Below are 21935 nucleotides of genomic sequence, written 5' to 3'. Positions count from 1 at the left end.
CATCATGATTAGACATGTGAATAACTTACAAAGTGATCATCCCAATAAATCTAGTACCCATCTGACACCATACGTGGTTACTACAGTATTATTGACTATATTCTCTATGCTGTACTTTACCGTGTGACAATTTTTATAACTGCCAGTTTATACATCTTAATCCATTCCCCGCTTTTTACCACTCCTGCAACTCCCCCTCCAATCTGGAAATCATCAATTTCTTCTCTGTATCTATGAACTTGTTTTGTTTGTTTGTTTTGTTTTTTTGATTACACATATAAGTAAAATCATATGGTATTTGTCTTTCCCTGTCTGACTTAATTCACTCAGCATAATACCCTCTAGGTTTACCCATGTATCAAATGGCAAGATTTCATTCTTTTTTATGGCTGAGTAATATATCACTGTATATATGTCCCACTGCTTTATCCATTCATCTATGGATGGACACTTAGGTCGTTGCCATATTGTGACCATTGTAAATAATGCTGCAATGAACAGAGGGGCGCATATATCTTTTGAAATTAGTGTTTTGGATTTCTTTGGAAAAATACCCAGAAGTGGAATTGCTGGGTCATATGGTAATTCTATTTCAATTTTTTGAGGAACCTTCATACTGTTTTCCATTGTGGCTATACCAACGTACAGTCCCACCAGCAGTGCATGAGAGTTCCCATTTCTTTACATCCTCGACAACACTTGTTTCATTTCTTGATGACAGCCATTCTGACAGCTGTGAGGTGACAGCTTATTGTGGTTTTACTATGTACTTTCCTCACGATCAGTGATGTCGAGCATCTTTTTATATGTCCATCGGCCATCTGTATGTCCTTTTTGAAGAAATGTCTATTTGGGTCTTCTGCCCCATTTTTTAAAAAGGTGATTATTTGATTTTCCTGGTGTTGTATATTTTGTATATTAACCCCTTATGAGATAGATGAGTGGTGAATATCTCCTTCCATTCCATAGGTTGTCTTCTTGAATTGTTGATGGTTTCCATCACTGTGCAAAAATTCTTTAGTTTGATGTAGTCCCATTTGTTTATTTTTTTCTTTCGTTTCCCTTGCCCAAGAGAGATTTCAAAAAAAAAAAAAATTACTAAGAGTGATGTCACAGAGTTTACTGCCTATGTTTCCTTCTAGCGGTTATATAGTTTCGGGTCTTAAATGCAAGTCTTTAATCCATATGTGTCTGTTTTTATGCCAATATCAAGCTGTTTTGATTACTACAGCCTTTAGTAGTAGTATTTAATATCAGGTAGCATAACTACAATTTTGTTCTTCAAGAATACTTTGGCTATCTGGATTTTTTTGTGGTTCTATATAAATTTTAGGATTATTCTAGTTCTGTGAAAAATGTCATTGGTATTTTGCTAGGGATCGCATTGAATCTGTAGATTGCTTTGGGTAGTATGGACATTTTAACAATGTTAATTCTTATCCATGAGCACAGGATATCATATCCTTCCATTTATTTGTGTCTTTGTCAATTTCTTCCTTCAATACCTTAGCTTTCCAAGTACAGGTCTTTCATCTCGTTGGTTAAATTCATTCCTAGGTTTGATTTCATTCTTTTTGATGCAATTATAAATAGGTTTTCTTAATTTCCCTTTCTGATAGTTTGTTATTGATGTATAAAAATGCAACTGATTTCTGAATATTAATTTTGCGTCCTGCTATTTTACTGAATTCATTTATTCTAATAATACTCCATTGGATTCTTTAGGGTTCTTTACAGACAGTATCATGTCATTTGCAAATAGTGAGTTTTACTTCTTTCCAACCTGGATGCTTTTTATTTCTTGTCTGAATTCTGTGACTAGGACTTCCAATACTGTGCTGAATAAAAGTGGTGAAAGTGTACAACCCTGTCTTGTTCCTGATCTTAAAGATAAAGCTTTCAGCTTTTCTCCATTGAGTATGATGTTAGCTGTGTTTTTATTATGTTGAGGTATGCTGCATCTATCCCACATTGCTGAGAGGGTTTTTTGTTTTTTGTTTTTTTTTGTTTTTTTTTTTACCATAAATGGATGCTGGATTTTGTCGAGTGCTTTTTCTGCATCTGTTGATATGGTCGTATTTTTATCCTGCATTTTGTTTATGTGATGTATCATGTTAACTGATTTGCAGATATTGAACCAACATTTCATTCTAGGAATAAATCCCATTTGATCATGATACCTGATATTTTTAATGTATTGCTGAATTCAGTTTGCTAATATTTAGGATTTTTGAATCTATGCTCATCAGGGATATTAGCTTTTCTTTTATACTGTCTTTGGTTTTGGTATCAGGGTAATGCTGACCTTGTAAAATGAAGTTTGGGAGCCTTTCTCTTACACTTTTGAAGAAAATAGGTATGAATTCTTTTTTTGAATGTCTGGTAAAAAGTTACCTGTGAAGATATTTGGTTCAGGGATTTTGTTTGTTGGGTTTTTTTTTGATTACTGATTTAATTTCGTTAGTAGTTATCAGTCTGCTCAGATTTTCTGTTTCTTCCTGAGTTAACCTTAGCAGATTTTGTTTCTAAGAATTTATCTATTTCTTTCAGGTTGTCCAATTTGTTGGCATATAATTGTTCATAGTTCTTTATAATCATTTGTATTTTTGTGGTGTCAGTTGTCACTTCTCTCATTTCTCATTGTATTTATTTGGGCCCTCTCGTGCACATGATGAGTCTGGCTAGATGTTTATCAGTTTTGTTTATCTTTTCAAAAAACCAACCCTTAGTTTCATTTATCTTTTTTACTATTTTTTTCTTAAACTATTTCATTTATTTCCACTCTTATCTTTATTATTCCCTTCCTTCTATTCACTTTGGACTTTCTTCTTTTTTAGTTCATTTATGTATAAGGCAGATTGTTCATTCAGCTAACCTATGTCATTTGTTTGGAGCATTTAGCCTATTTAAATTTAAAGTAATTATTGATAGGTATGTAGTTATTGCCATTTTATTAATTGGTTTCTGACTGTTTCTGTAGTTTTCTATTCCTTTCTTATTCTCTTGTATGTCGATGACTTTCTAGAATGTTATGTTTGAATTAATTTCTCTTTATTTCTTGTATATCTTTTATAGATTTTTGGCTTGTGGTTGCCATGTGCTTCTTTATACCAAGCTACATTCATAGCAACCTAGTTCTTGTTGATGGTCACTTAAGTCTGAACACATTCGAAAATCAATCAACCCCTCCACATTTATGTTTTTATCATTATATTATTTTGTGTGTTTGTGTGTACCTCTTAATTATTCTGATTACACATGATATTCCTACTTTTGCCTTTTAACCTTTGTACTAGTTTCATAGTTGGTTGATTCACTGCTTTTGTTGTGTTTGTCTTCAAGGTTTTTTTTCTTTCTTATATTTTCTCACTCATGTTTTTGATCTTTTTCTTTTCCTAAAGAAGTCCCTTTAACATTTCTTGTAATACTGGTTTGGTAGTGATAAACTCCTTTAGTTTTTACTTTTTTTTGAAACTTTTTCTCTTCTTCGATTCTAAATGATAACTTTGCTGCATAGAGTAATCTTGGTTCTAGGTCTCTATTTTTCATCACTTTGAATATTTCATGCAAATCTCTTTTGGCCTGCAAAGTTTCTGTTGAGAAACAAGCTACAGTCTTATGGGAGCTCCACTATACATAACTAACTGCTTTTCTCTTGCTACACTTAAGAGTCTCTCTTTGTCTTTAATCTTTGGCATTTTAATTATGATGTGTCTTGGTGTGAGCCTGTTTTAATTCATCTTGTTTGGAACTTTCTGTGTTTCCTGGGCTCATATGTCTACTTCCTTTGCCAGGTTGGGGAAGTTTTCTGTCATTATTTCTTCAAATAGGTTTTCAGTTCTTTGCTGCTTTTTCCTCCTTTTGGTGCCAATGTTGCCACCTGATGCCAATGTTAGTACACCTGATGTTGTCCCATAGGTCTCCTAAACTATCCTTATTTTGTAAATTCTTTTTTCTTTTTGTTCTTCTGATTGGGTGTTTTCCACTACCTTGTCTTCGGATTGCTGATTTGATCCTCTGCTTCATCAAATCTGCTTTCGATTCCCTCTAAAGTATTCTTAATTTCAGTTATTGTATTCTTCATTTCTGACTCATTCTTTTTTGTGTTTTCTATCTCTTTGTTGAAGTTCTCACTGAGCTCATCTATTCTGCCCCTAAGTTCACTGAGCATCATTATAACCAGTATTTTGAACTCTGTATCTGGTAGATTGCTTGTCTCCATTTCATTCTGTTCTTTTTTTGGAGTTTTGTCTTGTTCTTTCATTTGGAACATGTTTCTTTGACTCCTCATTATGACTGACTCTATGTGTTTGTTTCTGTGTATTGGTTAGGTCTGCTGTGTCTCCAAGTGTTGGCAGGATGGCCTCATGTAGTAGGTGTTTTTGTGGGGCTTAGTGGTGCAGTCTCCTTGGTGACATGAGCTGGGTGCTCCAAGGCACTTCCTTGTGTAGGTTGTGTCTGACCTCCTTTTGTTGTTTAGCATTGATCGCTATTGACACATCAGTGGCGGGGGCGGGGTGGGGGGGCGCGGCGGGGGAGACTGATCTGTAGGATGACTCGCTGTGAGAAATGGCCATCACTATAGTGGACAAGTTGTTGTGCGGGGGCTGACCCAACAGTGTGCGATTGCTTTAGTGTGGTTCTGGGGCTTGCCAGGTTTGCCTTGTGAGTATGTTGTTCGTGGAGCTGTTTGGGTGATGTTCTGGCATTGTCCGAAGCTGGCCACTGGGTGTTTGATTTGTGGAGACTCTTGGGAGAGGCTTCAGTGAAGGCCAAGGTCAGCCTGTGCCTATGTCCTACCTGGGGCCACCTGTTAGGATCTAGAAAGTGATCTGTGGTAGGCTGCTTGACCTGAGCTGGACTTGGAGGTACCTGGGAGAAGCTAGGCTGTGAACTGAGGCTGTCTGCCACTAGTGTCTGACTTGGGGCCTCTTAGCAAGAGGTATGGAGCACACAAAGGCCAGCTGCTGCTTGTCTGGGGTTTGTGGACCTTTAAGAGATTTTAGGAAAGTCTTCAGATGAGCCAAGGCAGGCTGCTTGTGTGAAAAAGCTGCTGGAAGCTACTCAGGCTGGGCAATCAAGTAGGATGGGGCGGGGTCTTGGAATTACCAGTACAGGGTGAATGATGTAGCCAAGTTAATGGAGAGTTCAGATTTGGCTGCCTCCTGGGCTTGCTGGCTGGGCCGGGAGAGGGCTCAACAGAGGAACAACGGCATCTGCCCACACTGCTGTCTCCTGAGAAAGCAACCCTTATTCCTGGCCCTCCAGACCCGGCCTTGAAGGTAGTCAATCCTTCCCATATGTCTCTAGTTCTTTTTTAAGCTGCTGCTGCTGTGCTGGAGCTCAGGGTAAGCTTGAGAGCCTGTGCATTGTTTCTTTAAAACCCCTTGCCCCTCAGGGGGGACCTCTATAGCCAAGATATCCCTTCCGTTTCTTAACCACCACACCATAGGTGTGGGGCCTGACCATTGCATGTCTCTGCCCCACCTACCAGTCTCAACATGTCTTCTTTATATCATTAGTTATAGGAATTCTGTTCAATTGGTCTGCAGGTGTTTCTCAGTGATGGCTGTTTTATAATTTAGTTGTAATTTTGATGTGGTCATGGGAGGAGGCAAGCACAGTGATTAACTGCTCTGCCATCTTGATTGGAGGTCTCTATTTCTAGGTTCTTATGTATTATAAAGATCAGTTGTTCACTGGCTTTATTTCTAGTTAAATCATGTATACTAAACCCTATATGAAGTCAAGCAGACTCAGACCTGAAACTTTGGATCCCAGGAGTGGCGAGTGGTAAAGCATTTCGTCTATCTCAGCCATCTCCCTATTTCTAGCATGCTTGGGTTTCCACTTTAGAAGCTGGTCTGCACTCTGTCACTGCCAAGCCATTAGACTTCTCCTCCTGTTGTACAGGTGCTATTGACATGCAATAAACAGAAATAAACGTGACTATTGATGATGAGGGTCAATGTAAAAAAATTTATCCACTGAAGTTTCATTTCTTCTAAAATAAAAATTGTATGTCTCATCCCTCTCTTGCAATCAGAAATAGATTTGGTTCGCATAAGAGAATTAAATGACTGTTTTGAAAATGAGTATTGCTATAGTTTGATATGATAGATTATCCTTCCCCCATGACGAAAGATTGCCTGACTTGGTAACAGCTGAAAATCATTTAGGCTGGGAATTTCATTTTTTCCCTGGCTAACTGACCCATCGTATATCCTCTAAAGTCCTTTTACTAATTTAAAACAGAAGTACAAAAATAACTCCACATAATAAACAGTTTAATAAATATGCCTAGGAGCTTGTGAAATAGTAGTTGGTCCTAAGCTTTGAAAAATCAGTATTTTAGTTAACTAAATTAAATATACATCCTCAAAGCAGGCTTGTTAAAATAGAAAGTTGGGTAATGTGAGATGGAATAGCTTAAAGTATTGCTAATGGTAAATCGAGAGCCATTTGTCCTTACACTTAAGCAGACTATGCCATTGAGCCAGGTTTCCTACTGTGTGAAGACAATTTGATAGCGCCTCCCAGTGCCAAGAGCTACGTTCACACAGAGCCAAAGAGCATGGGGGTCCTGTGTGAGTGTAGTCTATGGTCCTGAGGACAAGATATTGCGGGAACCTATGCTGCTGACCTTGACGGACTGTTTTGAAGTTGAAGGTCTGGAAGCCACCTGTCAATGCAGAAGAGTCAATGACGTCCACGCCATAGTCACTCTGGCTCCGTCTATAAAGGGTGATGCCAATGACCAGGACTGCAACGGCCACGACTGCAGCGCCCAAACCCGAGTACAAAGCAATGTCGCTGGCATTCTCAATGCCTGAAAGACACAAGAGAAATCCTAAATGGCCAACATGGGCATAGAGCCAAAGAGCCACCCCGGGATACAAAATGAAATGTTATTGGATTTTTGGAGCTAATGCTCAGAGAAAATGACATATGCAGTTAGCCACAAGTTGTACTCTCTTTCACACAATAATCATGTTTCTAAAATACCTTACATAAATCAAAGGGATGCTAGTCAAGTATCTTAACTGCATTAAGGTAGCTTACCATGTAATAGAATCTTGAATCAATTTTTCAAAGAATATAATATTTTTCAAGCAAAAAAAGGCAACTTCTTAATTACTTGTTTTAGGAAGTCAAAAGTGTTTTTTTTTTTAATATTTTATTTTTACTTTTTATTCGAGGGAAGACACGAGACCCACATACAATGACAAAATATGGGTGAACTGCTCTACTTGTATATGACCTGGGGCACATGCATTCACAGAGAACAGTCTGGGGTGAGAAGATAACACATGGTCTATGAGTTGAGAGAGAGAAGACCAGAGCTCACAACGATGACTTTTAGCTTTGGCACACGCCATTCAGTTTAAGAGAACATTGACGACATTGGTTTAGGATATAAACAGTTATGAGAGTTTTCTGTTGTGAGATATGAAAAGGTTTTGGTCCTAGGTGCTATTATGTCCATGGTAAATGTTTTCTAGCACCAATTAAATGCTAGAGTCTAATACTTTTTTTTGCGGAAGAGGACTGGTATCTAAGAGGGCACATGCTGTTTCTCCCATACCTCTCCTACTCCATCCTATTGAATGCATGGGCAAAGCAAAAATAAAAGCGTTAGTTTGAATTTAGAATGTGGCTGTCTCCCCATCCCCCAAGATATGTCGTAGCCACTTTTCAACTCTTTTGCTAGATGCACATTGGGTGTGGTTCATTCCTAGAGAGATTCATAAGGGCTCTTACAATTCAGCATAAAATTTATCCAATACTACACAATCCTAAATGAGGTGTAATCTTGGAAAGTATATAGAAGTGGAAGGTGGCAAATGCTAACTGTGTAACTAATCTCCCTACAGATTATGTGGTCAGTACACTCAATAGGTCCAAAAGTAATTGCTGTGTCATCCTGTGTTGGGCTTAGAGGATAAAATAAAACCGTGATATATTTACCTTGTAATTGCATCACACTTACTATGCATTCACCTCACCCTAATATAATACTTATGTTATCAAATGAACAATACTAACCACACAAGTAAAGTGAATTTATTTTCAACAAAGTTAATGAATTATAAAATAAAGTGCTACCAAATTAAAGCATAAACAAGGAAATCAAGCAGAACTTGTTTGGTAATAGGGCAGTAAACATATAAAAATAATTTGTAAGGGAGAGCACGACCATCTGAAAGAACAGGATCTGAATGGTCAGAAGATTGTCAGACACTTTTAATAACTACAATAGCCTAGGAGGTGTTGAGAAACAGGGTGTGACTTAAGCTTTAGTTCAACTCCATGATGGCCCAGGTGGGAGAGGGATAGGGATGGGGGCTTCTGTGGTCATCTTCTCTGACCACCCAGAACCATGGGCATGATGGTTGACGCCAACTCCAAAGTTCCAATGTCTGCCTATGTCACATGGGGAAGGGAGAAAGGCAGCTATCATCCTACTTACGTCTCACCCTCCCTTTACTCAATTCAGTTCCTTGGAGGGAATAATTAATTATGCTCAGAGGGGAGAAAGGACACAAAACAGGGCAGATACTTTAAGCCAGGGGCAGGGAGAGAGCTTTGGACTGAAACCAATTGGCCTTTTCCCCCTTCCCTCCAGTTCCTTGAATACTGATGACTGATGACACTATCATCTTAAAAGGTGTATCTGGGGAGAATACACCTGCTCAGCAACTGAGCACATACAGAGAAACAGCCTGGCAGTGTACTGAATGCAGCTGCTCTGTTGCTGAGTTGGCAAAGTACAGACAAAGACATCTTTAGCTTCCCAGGTACTACAATAGGAAGGACCAGAGCCAAGAAGATGACTAGGGAAAAATACTTCTGCTGAAAATGGACATCACTGGACACTAACATCTTGAGATAAAACTGAGAAACAGGAATAAATTGTCTTTGTTCCTCTGAATTTTTATCTTTTCTATATGTTTCCACCTCCTTGCTACCCAGGTAACCAGGTAACCAAAATTCTCTTCCCTCCAGATGCAAATCTTGTGTTTAGGAAAGAACTCTACATATGCCTCAGATTGAGGTTTAAATGGAATTGAGGTTTGATATAGATCATTGTGTTTCCTCTCCCAGGGATGTATGCAGAATCTATTTGACTTACATACAGGGAATGAAATACTGAATTACAGAATTTTTTTAAAAAATGAGTAGAGGGACTTTGGGGATAGGATGGGGAAAAAAGACCTGTGTGGAGAGCACTGCATCCTTATAAGGCTCACCCTGGCACTTGGTGGGACAGTCTGATCTAAAAGCCAGAAGTCAATGGACTCCTACAGAAAGATAAACAAAGTAGTATTTATTTTACAAGAACAATCCATCTTGGGAATTAGAAAGTTCAGGATCTAATATTTTCATTCATTCAACAAATATTTGTTGAGAGACAACCATGCAATGGAAATGAGATGTGTGGATGAATCAATGCCTGGTCCATATTCTCAGTTATCTCTTGTCTGAAAGTGGTAAATCCTGGTATCCAGGTGCAGCTACAGAGGTAGATACCAGTACTCAAAGCCTCATGTATATGTCTCAAAAGATTTAATTAGACATCCTTACCCACATCTCAAATTCTTCTAAAGTTGGGACACAGTGCTTCTTCTTTCTCTTCTCTTTTTCCTCTTCTCTACCTTTTACTTCACCTCATTCTTTTTTTCTCTTTTTTCACTCTCTACTCAACTATTGTTTAATCTGTCCTTCCAGGAAAGTAGAGTGGTTTTCCCTATGAGGATTTCTCCGTGCTCACAGACATCATCCATTAGCTTTGCACATGTGTTCAGGACTGGCCCCTGCAGAACCTGAGGTTTGGTTCCACATTTGCCACTACAATCTCATGAGAGAAGGGAGAAAGCTCGGGGTATATGTGTCTGTGAGCACATGGGCACTTGGAGGGGTGCCGCTGCAGAGTCATCATACATGTGTGCAAGTGTGTATGCATGCACAACGGACACACACTCAGCTCCTGTCAGAAGAACATCAGAAGCCAGTACTGCTCCATCCCAGGGGAATTGTTCTAGCAACATGACTACCAGGTACAGGCACTTCCCAGGGCCTGACAGTTTCTCCCCATTCATTCCTATATTCTTGCTCTCCTGTGCTGTACTGCCATACACCCCAAAATCAACTGTAATTAATTTCTTGCTAGGTAGATGCCTGCTAACTAAAGGACCTGTGTATTTTCAGTGTAATATGCGCCGCCCCCCACCCCCACCCCACCAGACATCTGGGCACTACTTGTCAGGTATCAGCTCAAGGTTCCCCTCTCCCAAGAAAAGAACTCTGTCTTGGCCAATCTAGCCAATCCTGTCAACCTATGCTCTTCTAAGCTCTTATGTCATTTACGGTTCCTAGAGCTCAGTTTGGATCATACTTTTTATTATTAATTATCTGAATGCCAATGTATTCTTCCTAACTGCTTTAAACTCTTCAACAGCGGTATCGTCTCTATAATTTCCCACAGACATTTGCAAATCATTTTGTGCAACTATAGTGATTGCTTGCCTGGACTCAAACTGTGAGAAGAGAAGTATTAAAGGAATCATAGTCTCCTGTTGATTTTAGAACCCCCTGCCACAGGGACTCTCTTTTTTCTCTACCTTTACACACACGTGTTTATACCCGTCTGCTTGCTCGCACGCACATGTGCTGCTGGTTTGTTTGCTCAAAGTGGTTTCCAACAAAAGTGCTGATACCTGTGACTGATCAGGTTATTCTGCTTTTTGTAAGCACAGGATACTTTTCTCTGACTTTGTTTCATAGACGAAGCTATACATCTTAATGTCTTATTGATGTTTTTCTTGTGTTTTCATCCCTATCTTCCTCTATCCAAGAGTTACAAAAGCTTTAGGGAACGTTTGGAAGGACCCAACAGATGGTAGACTTAATTGTTGTATACAATGTACAGGTTAGAGAAAAAAACCAACATAAAACCCAAGAACTGACTGAAAAATCACTTGTAGTCCAAATTATTCAGAAAGTACTGAGGAATATGTTCAATAGAGAGTTGGAAACATGGAGCGGAAATATTTATGGGTTCATTTGGCCTGGAAAAAGAAAGCTGTAAAGTGACTATGGAGAACTTTAATGCAGGAAGGGTTGTTACAAGAAGAGAATAGGTCCACAGTAGGTGCTCAATGACCCTTCATTTACGATGAAGCTAGTAACCACCTCTTCCGCCATCTCTAACAAGCAATGAAAAGAAGGACGTGGCCTTTTATTCTAGCAATTGGGACTCTGGTTAGATATTAAAATGACCTTTTCTATAGTGAGGGTTGTTAAAAACCCATACTGTATTTCTGAGGGAGACTATGAAGTCTCCTTTCAGGAAGTGTCTGAAAAACAGCATGACTTAACAATAGTCTGCAGTTATTTATTTATTTTTTTGGTCAAAGCTAGTGAGAAGAGTTAAATGACCTTTCAAAGCACCTGGGAACTTCATCGTTCAAGGAGTAGGTATTAACAAGTGTGATGCCTTAGTTATTTGTAATAACCAGTGTCCCCAAATGATTAAATAGAAGGGCTGTTTACTTAGTTTGCCATTCTCTCTTCTCATGACACCATCTGTAAGACATAGTAATGATACTTACTAACGAACATTTAACTTAATAACCATGTTATCAGCTTAACTATGTATCAGATCAGAATCTACTTTACAGGATTAGACAGCTACCCCAAAATTAATAAAGAAGCTCAGCAAATGCCTTTCAAAACATAGGATATTCTGTTTTATCTCCTATTAGATATTGGAGAATGACCATTGATCCCCTTTCAGAAAAAAACAACCTGAATTGGTATATATGAGTCAGTGAATTACTAAGGAATCCTCACAATAAATATTCACAAAGAGGAGAGTGAGAGGCAAACATATGGAAAACTAAAAGAACCAGCTACTGTGCTGGACTCCCAAAGAAGGCCAGGAAACGGTCATCTCAGGACACCCACCCCCATCTCCACCCCAGCCCAGGCAGTGCCCTAGACACAGCGATGTGGCAAAATATTTAATTGCAAGTCGAAATATGATATAACAGAAGTTATTGTTAGAGTTTATACTTGCTATCATCGAAAAGCAACATATTTTTTTCTCTTTAACACATGAGAAAATAACTTTTAAATGGTTAGCATGGTCAGTGACTGCGAACGATTCTAATTATATATTTGCATTGCTTGGAATTGTATAACCCCTTAACCAATCACCATCTCGGCTTCTTTTCCAATCTCCCATCCTCAAAAACCTCATCGTTGTTATTGTGGTGATTGTTGTTTTACTGTTGTAATAAATGACAATAGCAAATTTTTAAATAGCACTTTATGCCAGGCACAGTTCTGGTACTTTACACTTAACTCATTTTAATCTTTCAACAATCCTGTAAAAATGTCCCCATTCATATGTGTTAAACCGAGGCAAGAAAAATCACATTCCTTGTTCAAAGTCTTGTGATTGGAAAGGAGCAGAGCTGGGACTCAGTCACTGGTAGTCTGGCTCCAGAATCGATAGATTAGGACAGGCTCTGTCCTTATCCAGCAGTTAACCTCTGTCCTTCTGATCACATTGCCTACCTACTCTCGATGACAAGATTAACCCAGTAACTGAGCACTAAGCTTCTCTCAATTCTCAGAGAAGTTCTCAATTCTCATCTTCACAACCAAATTTATTTGAAGTAGGTGTTATATTGCCTCTTTTACAGATATGACATAGGTTCAGACAAGGTAGAAACTTACTCAGGGCTTTGCAATAAGAAAATGGCAAAGCCAGATTTGAACACCGATCAGTCTTCACTCATAAGCTGCTTAACCATTATGCTGTATGGCTTTCTTGCCTCTTTGCTCTGCTCTGTATATGCCTGTTCCCAGGTTAACTTGCTGAAGCAAGTTATAAAACATACTGGCTTGTATCATCAAAAACTCACGCTGCTCAACCTCACCTGGGCCTTCTTTGTAACTGAATAATTTTATTCGTCTTCTATGACCAGATAATATTTTTCATCATAATAGTTACTCTGAACTTTGTTTCCTTTCTTCAAGACCCCTACTTCTCACCTTGCCCTTCTTTTAGCTGGGGGAGGTAGGGGGAGGCATACAGTTCTTACATGACTTCCCTCCTCTACAACTCAAAATTCCTCTGCTCCTTCATGCATTTTTCCTTTCCTTTTCTGTTCCCTGAAGAGCTGCTCTTCTTCTGTGTCAGGACAGCTCGGATCCCGCCCTCTTTTCCTCCACAGGGACCTGGCCTCATTCATTATTCTCTTTTGGTCTTGCATCTTCAAACTTTTCCTCCAAACCTGAGCCTTGCCCTCTCCCTGCAAATATAGTATAGCCTCCCTAATCACCTCTCCCCAAGTTCTTCCCCCAACTTACTCTCTGATCAACTAATTAAAGATGCAGACTTCTTTACATCCATGCTCTTCTTAGCTTTGTTAAAAAGACCTTTAAGCATTTTTTAACGTTAAACATTTCTTAATGCATGCTCCATAATTCCCCTAACCTGTAAATCCCTATCCCCGTTAAAAGTAAAAGAATAAATAGAATACATGTATATTATGAGAAAATGTTTTAGAAAGTGTAACAAGTTACACTTTACAAAAACTTCTCCTCCAATCCTCCAACTACCTTTTCTTCAAAAGTAACCACTCTGGATAGTATCTTTGAGACTGTTCAGAAAAAAAATGTAAATGTCCTTCATTTGTTTTTCTTTATTTTACTTTACCTTAAAGGCTCCAGATTATACTTCCTTTATACTACTTTGCCTTTTTTTTTTAATGTACAATATCTTGTAGATCTTTCCTTATCAGAATGTACAGACTCATTTAATTTCTTTTTACATTCATCTAGCCCTTTGCAAGGTGTAGAATAATTTGACAAGTCCATTATTTCTATATCATTTGATTGTTCTCTTATCCTTTAAAGTCTGTCTCTTTGACCAAACTCCTGTCCCCTCTTGAAGGTTGTTTTCAACCACTGCATCAACAGCAATGTTCTGTGTTATTCTTCACCACTGCTCTGCAGCAGTAAACAAGAATAGTTAACCCTCCTTCTAGAAAGGAAAAAAAAAGTCCCTTAAATTTGATTCTCTTACCTTCTTTATTATTGTTTAGTAGCACTTCATTCTCACAGTTCTTTAAACAGGCTTTAAAGTTCAGTTCTTGCCCTTTTCTCTTTCTCTATGCTCATTTAATGGGATAATCACTCACATACTAGCAGTGCTAACTATTCCCTTGATACCAGTTTCAAATAAAGATCTCCTCACTCATCTCCTGTCTGAAGACCTCATTCCATATTTATGTCCTGCTCAATGGACACAACCACCTGCATATTGTGCTAACATCTCAAATTTTCATCTGATTTACAAATTCATTATTTTTATCTCTTTGAATATTTTTTTTGTCTGAATTCCCTCCTGGTAATGACAACACCAGTCACCAGACTGGAGACCAAAGAGTCATCTTTCATTCTGTTTCCAATAACCCCTTCCCCAAACTACTAACATGCCTTATTGACTATACCTCGTGTGCCTCTCACCTTTCAACTTCAACAGGAGAGACCCTAGTTGACACATTGCACAGTCTCATCTTACCTGGTACCTATGCTCCCAGTCTTTGAACATGCTGAATCATTTTACATGTGGATTACTTTTCCCAAATATGTTCTGTACTGCCACTCCAATACCTTCTTTCAATGACTTTCTAGTGTGTATTGAGTCAACTCCAATAGGGATTTATCTTACAGCTCAAGACACTTTATGCTCTGACCCATCCTGTTTTCAACTGCTTTTGCCCACTTCACATCCATATGGACCCTACTCTGGCCAAATCCTATTACACATTTTTTCAAGTACACCTCGTACCTCAGTGGACTTTTTTTCCCCTCCCCTTTTACTGAAAGGCTCTCCCCTACAATATGTTTAAATTCTAACTATTCTTTCAAGAGGTAATCTAATTAATAAGATATTGTGTGATAGTGCACATTCAGACATGTTTTATTCCTTTTTAAGTAAATTTGCAGATTTAGCAAGTAAAAATATGACACAGTTAAATCTGTATTTCAGGTCAACAATAATTTTAGTATAAGTATTTCTCATGCAATATTTGGGACATGTTTATGCTAAAAAAATCATTTTTGTTAACCTGACATTCAAATTCAAGTAGGGGTCTTCTGTTATCTATAACTCTACCTTTGGAAAGAACTGAGCTTTTTTCTCATCAGATAGGAAGACTAAGTTAAAATGGGGGATAGTCAAAAAGAACAGGATTTGAACTCCAGCTCTTGAAAAAAATAACTTCGCTTTATTTAATTTTCTATTCTAAAAATGGAAGATATAAACTCCGTAAATTTTGAATATACTAACAGGTAGAAAGATATGGGGCCTCTGAAGTCACATTTTTAACAAGTAACCTGGGTTATTGTGATGCTGAAGAACATATTGGTCTGTCACTTATTTGTTGTGTCTGTGCTTGGTTCTGAGGTAGTTAATAAACAAAATCCTAAAATATCCATTAAAGGTACAGTCACTGAGATATCACTGAAAATAGTAGTAAGAAAAGGCATATACTTATGATGGGATAAAAATTAGATTAAAACATTTGAAGGTGGTAAGAAAATTACAAATGTTGAACATACATATGGACTGAATTGCTTCACAGTAGGAAAGATTTTGAAGGACAAAGCAAGTCATGCAACTTGTGGAAAGTGCTGTAGGTATATAATTGAGAATAATCAGTAGGGAATGAAAAAAAATGATGGGCAAAATAGAAAAAAAAATGTTTTTTAAAGCATAGTTAGAAGATCAGCATCAATGCCATGCCAGTAGCCTGATGTTAGAAGCGCCTAGAAATTTGTTGGGAATTTAAAGGTATGGCCCAAAACCAGTTCTATGGTTTTGAGGTTATTCAAGTCTACACAGCCTGAAAGAGAATGTTCAAGTTACCAGTAGATGTGATATTCTGGGAAAAGATGCAGAATGGAATGCGTGTGAGTAAGGAGAAGAGCATATTTAGTTTTCACACTTTAAGGACACATTTGGGCCATTCCCTGATGAAGATGATACAGGGAAGCATACCTTTTGGGTTTTAACCTAATATCTAGCACAGAACAGATGGCTATTAAAAACTGTTTCCTTACTTTTCTTTTTCTCAAATCATTTATCATACTACCTTGTATTGAAGGTGTGGGGAAGAAGCATTTTTTATTTTTTCCTTCATGTTTCACTGGGTCAAGACTACATAGAATAATTGTACAATGAGTATCTACTCCATGAATAAATAAAAATGAATATATAGAAGCAGAGTCATTATTTTCACCTTAACAATAAAAGGCCCAGTGAGGAGTTAGCAGGAAGACGTAAGACCACAAGTCAACAAATATTTATTGAACATCTAATAAATACTAGGCACAGTGGTAAATGCTACAGGTATAAGGATGAATGACTAAACTGTCTTGCAGAAGACACAGATTATGTTTATTAGAAAGGGAATCCAGGCCAGTATAAAGGCAATGGAAAAATAGTATAGAAATAGGGAAATAGTCTGATACTGGGCAAATTACAGGAGCAACTAATCCAGACTCGGGGGGCAGGTAGTAAAGATCTTCCAGAAGAAGGGACACCTAAGCTGAAATCTGAAGGGAGAATAAATTGAACAGGTTTAGAATTAGGTTGAGGGAAAAACCTTTCAGGCCGAAGTAACAGATTATGTAAGGTATTATATGCCCAAATAGGCATACAGTATTCAGAAAACTAAGAAGCTTTGTTTGGCTGAAGAACATAGGAAGAGAGCAGGAAGGAAAATACCTAATAATTAAGATGACTGAGTGAAGCTGATATGACTAAAAAAAGTTGAGCCCAGATCATAAACATATTAAGCAGTTTTGGCTTTATCTTAAAAATAATGATGAGCTATTGAAGAGGTTTAAACATGCAGGTGACACCAAAATTTATATTTTAAAAAGACCAGTAAATGGATGTAGGGCAAGACTGGAGACAAGGAGGAAATCGTAGAAAACTTGGTTAGGAATGAAGATGGCCTGAACTTTTAAACTTTTCATCTGGGACACCATTTTGGTTTTTCTTTTATTACGCTGGCTGTTTTCTGTCTCTCTGCAGTAACTTCTGACCTTCTACATCTAAATGTTGATATCCTTCAGGGCTCAGTCCTCAGATAGCTTCTGTTCTCTATTCACACTCATTATCTGGTGATCTCATTCAAACTAATGACTTTAAATATAATCTAGACACTGACAAGCTCCAGATTTATGTCACCAGCTAGGACTCTCTTTTGACCTTCAGACTCATATATTCAACTGCCTCCTCAACCTCTCCATTTGGATGTTTAATAGGTATCTCAAACCGAGCATTTGTAACACCAAACTCTTGATTCTCCCATTAGATTTGCTCTACCACATTTTTCCCATGTCATTAATGCTAACTCCATCCTTATAATTGAATAGCCAGAATTTTGTAATCATAACACTTTTCTTTCTCTCATGCTCTGTATCCAATCCATCAGCAAATCCTTTTGACTCTCCCTTTAAAAGACATGCAGAATATGACCCATTTTTACAATTTCTAATGCTATGTTTCTGGCTCAAGCCACAATCATCTTGAACCTATGTACTGTAATGGTCTAGATTATTATAATAGGTTATCGTTACAAGAAATCATTCTAACAGGTGCCCTTGCTTTAGCTCTCATTTCCTGTTATGTTTACACTCAACATAGCAAATACAGTTTATCTTTGAAAATATTAGGTCAGGTCACTATGAATAAAAATCTTCAATGGCTTTCCATCTTGCTCAGAGTAAAGGTCAAAGTCATTACAATGGCTTATACTACACTTGGCTGTTTCCCCTCATCTCACGTCTCTGATCTTAACTACGATGACTCCTCCCTTTGCCATCCTGCTCTAGATAACCTGGCTTCCTTGCTGTCCCTCAGACACTCCAAACAGGCTTCGTGCTCACAGCCTTTGCATCCTGCTGTTCCCTTTTCCTAGAACGCTCTTCTCCTAGATATCCAGAACGTTTGTTTCTTTGCTTTTCTTCTTAAATGTGATTTTATTACAGAGACCTTTCCTGCACACCTTATACACAAAAAAGCAACACTCCCTCCAACTCTGCCTGAGTCCCTTACTATGATTTATTTCTCTTCACAACACACATCACCATCTCCATAGTGCATAATACTACATATTTTCTGGTTTGTTTCCATCTCCCTTCATTAAGATTGTGTGCTTTGTGGAGGCAGAAGTGGTATCTGCTTTGCTCGGTGCTGACTCTCCACCACCTAGAACATTTTTAGCACATGATAAGCACTTAATAGCTGTTGCATGAAAAGAGGGATGCATATGAGTAGAACAAAAATGGAATGAAGTTGAACTTGAGATCTATTTAGGTAGTAGAACAATCAGATTGCAATAATTTATACAATATCGAGCAGAAGAAGGAAGAGCGAGGGGTCGAGGAAGTTGTCCAGGCTTCTGACCTAAACAACTGAATTGGTGGTATAGCGTTCACTGAACTAGAAAAGATGGGAGCAGAACTGGATTAAGATCAGGGGAAGAAAAGGATAAATTCAATTTTGAAAAAGTTGAGATTAAGGGTATTGGGAGACTTGGTGGGAGATACCCTGAAGGTAGGTAGCTGACTCTAGAACTATTCATTGGATTTGTACTTAGCATGCATCTGTTAGGTGCAAACCAACTATGTGAAACGTAAATGACAAGAGAATCTGCGGTTCTGAGTTATTTTCTAAGGGGGAGTGAAATCCTTTTCACCTCTAAGGTGAACCTGCTGAACTAGTCACTCCTCAGGAGCTCACAGCCTCTGAGAAAGGCACATCCCCAGGCCTCGAAGGAATCTCATTGTCTGAACGCATCCATTTTTCAGTCTGACTCTGGGGGTGCATGTTTGCCATTTAGAACCTACTATATTTTACTGCACCTCCTGACATTGTTACACAACATTTATTGAAAGCACATTTGATGGTAATGAAGTTTCTATTAACTATGATTAAATCTCATAAAGCACCTGAAGATAATTTAAGATGTGCAGAAGCAGAAAATGAAACATTCAGTTTAGTACATTAGGAAACATAATTGATTAAATTATCTCATTTACAATAAGTGCTTTCATGAGCTATGCACTGCACATATTTCCCCCAGTTTGTCACTTTGATTTGCCAACAGATATCTGGAGACTTCACTTTCTTTTTACACCTCCCTGCAACTCAAAACTAACTCCTCGGCCCGCCTGCTTACAGAGGGACTGTGTGTGGGGCTCTGAGTGATGTGTTCTATCCGTCAGGCCTTGTGGAGGATCATGTGCACAGCTATATATGGAAACAGGTTGTTTCTCAATTATCTTCATAATTGACTTTGATTTTGCATCAGTGATGATTCATGTAGTCTTAAACGGAGCCCCTCTTTCACTGAACAACTGCAGCCTGAATTTGTATAATGCACTCCTAACCATGCAGCTTACAGAACCCCGATTAGATTCCTCTGGGAGCCTTTTGCAATCACATCGATTCTGTTAAGGTTTTATTTTTAGAAAATGACAAATTAAAACAGTTTAAGCGATTCAGTTGCAGTATCCAGCAATTAACCATGGCGTTCAGGAATGAGAACCTCAAGCAAAAACTAATCCAGGAGTCCCTGAGGACTAGAAATAGCTACTGTGGGGTTTATGGTTGGAAGTACAGATGTAACCAAATTAGAATGGCACAGAACTCACAAACTAAGCATGAAATTAATTTTTAAAAAACACACATGCATTTCTAAGTAACTCTCACATTGGTCGCCACATGGATATCCATGATCTTGCTTGTGCTACACACCTGAACCAGTGGATGGCATGGGCTGTATGACTAGGAAGTAGCTGATAGTCCACTTATTCCAGCTGTTACCCTGAGGTCTTGGCACAGGCACAAGCCAAGTATTCACTGACCTGTTTTAATTCTCCCTCTCTCAACATGCACATATACAGACACACAAACACACACATACACAACCAGGTTTCCCCACCTTCACTCTGTTATGAATTCAAAATCAAGCATATGTGATATCAGAGGGCCACTAGCTAAGTACTAATGATTATGGGCACTTGACATCATGGAAAGGAAGTTAAGAAAGTTTGTTTTGTTGCTCTGCAAAGTTCTCAGAACTCTGCAAGTAGTGCCATCTTTATATCTCAAACCCGCCTGAAGCAATATGATGAAGTATGAACATAATAGCTTGACTGAATCTTTCTCTCAGGTCTCCTGACCCCTGTCCCAAGGTATCTATTTCTATCTGTCTTCATAGGGTCTTAATTCTTTCAAAGAAGGTGGCTAATAAAAGCTATTAACTTTCCCAAGCTATTTGAATTTTAATACCCTAGGATTTAAAAGATCAAAAGCCATTCATTTTATACTAAAATGGGAGATCCTGGCCAGAGACACCAACCGCGTTTGCCAGGAAGTCGCCTCACACTGCTATTGCTAAGAGTTATATTGCTGACACCTTTTGATCTCGAGGTTTCCCTAATATGTTTTATATACCTGAGCCCTTGAGAATCATTTGGGGAACATAGTACAATGTGGATTTTCAGGCACCCCCTTGCCCTTGTACCGGGAATTCTAATTCATTTGTTCTGTTCTGAGCTGGGGCATATTTACCCAGCTCTCGTCACATTCCCAGATTCTGATGCACTTGGTTGCCATTCTACCTTTTGAGAAATATTATTCTAAGACAGTGGTTCTCAAGGTGAGCTGCACACTGGAATCACATGAGGAACTTTTAAAACTAGGAGTTCCTGGGTTCTAACCCCTATCCCTCTTCTGATTTCATTGGTTTGGGGTACAGCCTGGGAATTGGGATTTTTAAAGGGCCTCCAGATGGCCTTCAAGTTCTGCCAAGGCATAGAACCACAGGGTCAAATACTGAATTGCCAACCATTCTATCGCCGCTCCTTTCCCCAAATCTCCCTGATGTACAAGATAGAGATAATGCAAAAGCCTCTCCAGGAAGCAAGTCTGTGTTTCGAGAGTTCCATTTCCTGATAATTTTACAGTGGAATACCAGTTCCTAATTTACCCAGTTGCCATGGATTTTACAGTTTGCATCTCAGGCACCTCCCTCCGGCACCAACCCCCTCATACCCCCCAACCCCCCCCAACCCCCGCCGTGGAGAGGTGTGTCCTCGGCTTTTGCCCCAGGCTGCTCTGTATACTGACAAATATTTTAATGCTATAAGTCTCCTCGGAAATAATTTTAGACGACATTTGCAAAGAAATGGGCTTACAGGCAGGCGGAATCAGGAGGAGAGATTTACTCTGAGGGAGGGGAGGGGTGTGCATAATTCTTTCTGATTTAAACATCTGATATGTGACTCCAAACCCAATGAGCAGAAGCCCTGAAAGCCCTGGATATTTTGTACAAACTTCAGTTCTGTTTGGCTCCTAAAAAAATACAACAGTAAGGCAGCAAATATGAGAATAAATTATATACATGAGAGGAAAAATAACTTACTTTGGGGTTTTATTTCATGAAGAGGTTTTTTATCTAAAAGAAAGAAAGAGAAAAAAGTTGCATTTAATAAATTTACATGGAGCAGATATATTTCCTATATCACTTTATGTCTACCTCTGTAAATGAAACGTTTTCTCTGTTTTTGCAGACAATATGCATTATGTTGTCTGAATTTTTCCTTTTCATTCTAATTTTTCATTTTTCTCTTTTGCAATATTTTTCTAGGATTATTGCTTCATTTCTTGTTTTATTTTCCCTCAGGCTTACTAGTTTCTCTCTGTTTCATTTGCTAGATTCTTATCAGCATGATGAGAGCAGTGAGCCTGCAGCCTGTCCCTTTTTATATACAGCCAGAAGATGGCTCAGGTAAGGGATGCTTTTTCACTAATATATGATGATAGAAAAACAAACCAG

At 38.5% G+C, this 21935-nt stretch overlaps 1 protein-coding gene and 1 long non-coding RNA gene across 5 annotated transcripts in view; one reads left to right on the top strand and one right to left on the bottom strand.

Annotated features, from left to right (window-relative positions):
• Positions 1-21935, bottom strand: part of UNC5D (unc-5 netrin receptor D) — a 507025-nt gene that overhangs the window by 69217 nt on the left and 415873 nt on the right. For 2 of the 4 annotated variants that reach the window (XM_011372139.2, XM_023538426.1), the window contains 2 exons: positions 21522-21554; positions 6644-6829 (listed from right to left, as the gene is read on the bottom strand). In XM_011372139.2, the coding sequence (XP_011370441.1) occupies positions 6644-6829; positions 21522-21554 (219 nt within the window). The remainder of the gene's footprint in view (positions 1-6643; positions 6830-21521; positions 21555-21935) is intronic. The other 2 variants (XM_023538423.1, XM_023538427.1) reach the window with 1 other exon arrangement.
• Positions 53-19442, top strand: LOC111747448. Its single transcript, XR_002783532.1, has 3 exons — positions 53-145; positions 14967-14973; positions 19431-19442. It is a non-coding gene; the product is annotated as an uncharacterized LOC111747448 (long non-coding RNA).

Source organism: Pteropus vampyrus, unplaced genomic scaffold (assembly GCF_000151845.1).
Source record: "Pteropus vampyrus isolate Shadow unplaced genomic scaffold, Pvam_2.0 Scaffold8, whole genome shotgun sequence".
Lineage (NCBI taxonomy): Eukaryota > Metazoa > Chordata > Mammalia > Chiroptera > Pteropodidae > Pteropus > Pteropus vampyrus.
This window is presented reverse-complemented; position numbering and strand designations above follow the sequence as displayed.